At 35.3% G+C, this 2,500-nt stretch overlaps 1 protein-coding gene across 4 annotated transcripts in view; it reads right to left on the minus strand.

Moving 5' to 3' along the window:
• Positions 1-2,500, minus strand: part of LOC137645738 (muscle calcium channel subunit alpha-1-like) — a 1,524,573-nt gene that overhangs the window by 1,012,643 nt on the left and 509,430 nt on the right. For 2 of the 4 annotated variants that reach the window (XM_068378636.1, XM_068378628.1), the window contains exon 2: positions 2,372-2,500. This exon is cut by the window's right edge and continues 315 nt beyond it. The exons of the other annotated variants lie outside the window; for them this stretch is intronic. In XM_068378636.1, the coding sequence (XP_068234737.1) occupies positions 2,372-2,500 (129 nt within the window). The remainder of the gene's footprint in view (positions 1-2,371) is intronic. 4 annotated transcript variants of the gene reach the window in all.

The following is a 2,500-nucleotide window of genomic DNA, read 5'->3' on the forward strand; positions in this document are numbered from 1 at the left end:
TATTTTAACGTTGTTACTGATCGTAAAAATATTTTATATTATCTTATTCATTACTTCTCATATATACTTCATTTATTTCCTTATTTTCTTTTCCCACTGGGCTATTTTCCCTGCTGGAGTCCTATTCCTTATAGCGTCCTGCCCTTTCACCTAGGATTGTAGCTTACCTAATAATAATAATAATAATAATAATAATAATAATAATAATAATAATAATCTCTCCTATAAAATAAAGAGCAAGGTGTCTAGCTTTAATAGATATATTTCTTTCACGTTACGTTCAGCGGCATTGCCAGATGTATAACCGCTCAGTCTCTCCCAGTCCCTCGAGTAGGGCGGAGATGGAGTAGCCTTCTCGGTCTCTCCCCGTCCTTCGGGTAGGGGGAGATGAAGTATCCATAACCTGGTGAGAGGGGTACCCCGAAAGGTACACTCGGAAACCTCAATCTCCCACAATTTGCTGAAACTGCATTGTTATAGTTTGGGAAGTGGGAGGGGCCGGAAGGGTTAAATCTGTGTGTGTGAATATCTCTCTAAATATCTAGAAGTCATTTTTTGACGGCTCGAGTACACTAGTTATCATAATGATATGTTTAAAACCCAAACGGTGAGTGACTCTCACTACGTAACGTAGCCACGTCCCACATAAATGCAAATTATTTTCATTCACTTTTCCTCAACGTGGAGATAGTTTGGCTCATCGGTAAGATACTAAGAATCATCATTTGACTTCAAATAACTGTCAAACATCTGTTAACAACTGTGTTCAGAGGCATTTTAGAAAAATTGAGAATGGAGGTTCAAAAACTGTATACCTCTTCGCGGATTTACAGTAAATTTTATTAGGAATTATTATTAAAGATTGTTTATGTTATTTAGCACTAACCTAAGGATAAAATTAAATAAAAATCTGTATCTGATAGACACGACAGTATTAAGTTTAAGCGGAATATAATGAAACTTATAAGATTAGGATACATATTTCCCCGATCAAGAAGATACAATGCCAGCAGCATTGGCTTTCAAGATCACTTACAGGGACCTGATACCAAGAGAAAAAAAATACACTATTCTATAATTCTTAGTCATTATTGAGAGAGAGAGAGAGAGAGAGAGAGAGAGAGAGAGAGAGAGAGAGAGAGAGAGAGAGAGAGAGAGAGAGAGAGAGAGAGAGTAGCTTTTTTAATCACACAATTATCTGCAGTAAGCATCAATTAATCTACTTCAGACGGTCATACGGCAATGCATTATTGCAAAGCGAGTGTTTCGACCCAAGACGATAAGCTTTAATACTAGCTCGAGCAGAAACACGAGCGGTTGGGTGAATTTAATATTTAACTCCATCTGTAGATTATTATGTTTCTGTAAATAGTAATTTGTGTTAGTGGCCACAATTTCATTGTAAGGATAAAAAAAAAATAATTATGAGAGAAAGTTATGTATATTCCATAAAATATCTCTTGAATCTCTCCGGATAAAGTAAGAATGGATGGTCTCAAAGCTTTCCGTGGCAACCAAATTAATGTTACATAACCCCAGCAACAAATTATTTTGCTCGACTGTTGAGTAAGATTCCTTTAATCATTTCGGGAAAAAAATGATACCCAACCTTTTAGTCTTATCGCTTTAATAAAAAAACATAAATTGCAGCATCAGCCATCCAAGTTGGTCCAGCCTATCAAAAAATATAAGATACTTGCCCTACAATGCAGTATACAGGTTAAGCTTGTACAAAAAATTATCTATACTTAAACTGGAAACTTATACTGCCTATTTAATTTCCCAAAATTTCAAAATGATTATACCTTATGGGGAATATTTATGATTAAAATGTTCTTGTAAAAATCCGAAAAACATGATTTTTTTTTTCTTAACACCAATGGGGGTGATGGTTATGATTGTGTTTACAAGATGAAATAGCCGCAGACAGACAATTCAAACGCCAAAGGAGGTTCAGAAAAGGATACACAATATGAAAAAAAAAAAAAAAAATGTGATATAAAGATATGTGCTCAATTAAAAGAAACTACTTAAAATTCGAATGCATTTGTTTCTCGACAGATACTTCATTGAAGCAAAACGGCTTCCGAGAAAATACCGTTAAACAGCTAGAAAGTTTACTCTAACTACTTTAGAAACAACTAATGTGTCTACTACTAACTAAAAGAAAGCTCGATATTGCAAGAATCAATTTTCGCGGTCTTAAAAGATTTGATTCTTATAGCAGCCAAGACACCCAAATTTAAACAAAATGAAACGAGTCATTTCTTACCGTAAGAGGATTAAAAAGGACAAAATTCAAAGAAAACAGAGGCAGCTAAAATTGTATCAAATACCTTTCCATACCGAAATAATTACCCTCCCGACTAACCTCCAAGTGTTTCCTCTGGTTCAGACGGGACTGTTGGTTGATACGCTGCATCCGAAAAATAATCCCCATACTCGTCAACAACGAAGTTCGGGTCACTCTGAGGTTCGTATTTATCACCTCGGATTCTTG

The sequence above is a fragment of the Palaemon carinicauda genome, chromosome 8 (assembly GCF_036898095.1).
Source record: "Palaemon carinicauda isolate YSFRI2023 chromosome 8, ASM3689809v2, whole genome shotgun sequence".
NCBI classification, from domain to species: Eukaryota; Metazoa; Arthropoda; class Malacostraca; order Decapoda; family Palaemonidae; genus Palaemon; species Palaemon carinicauda.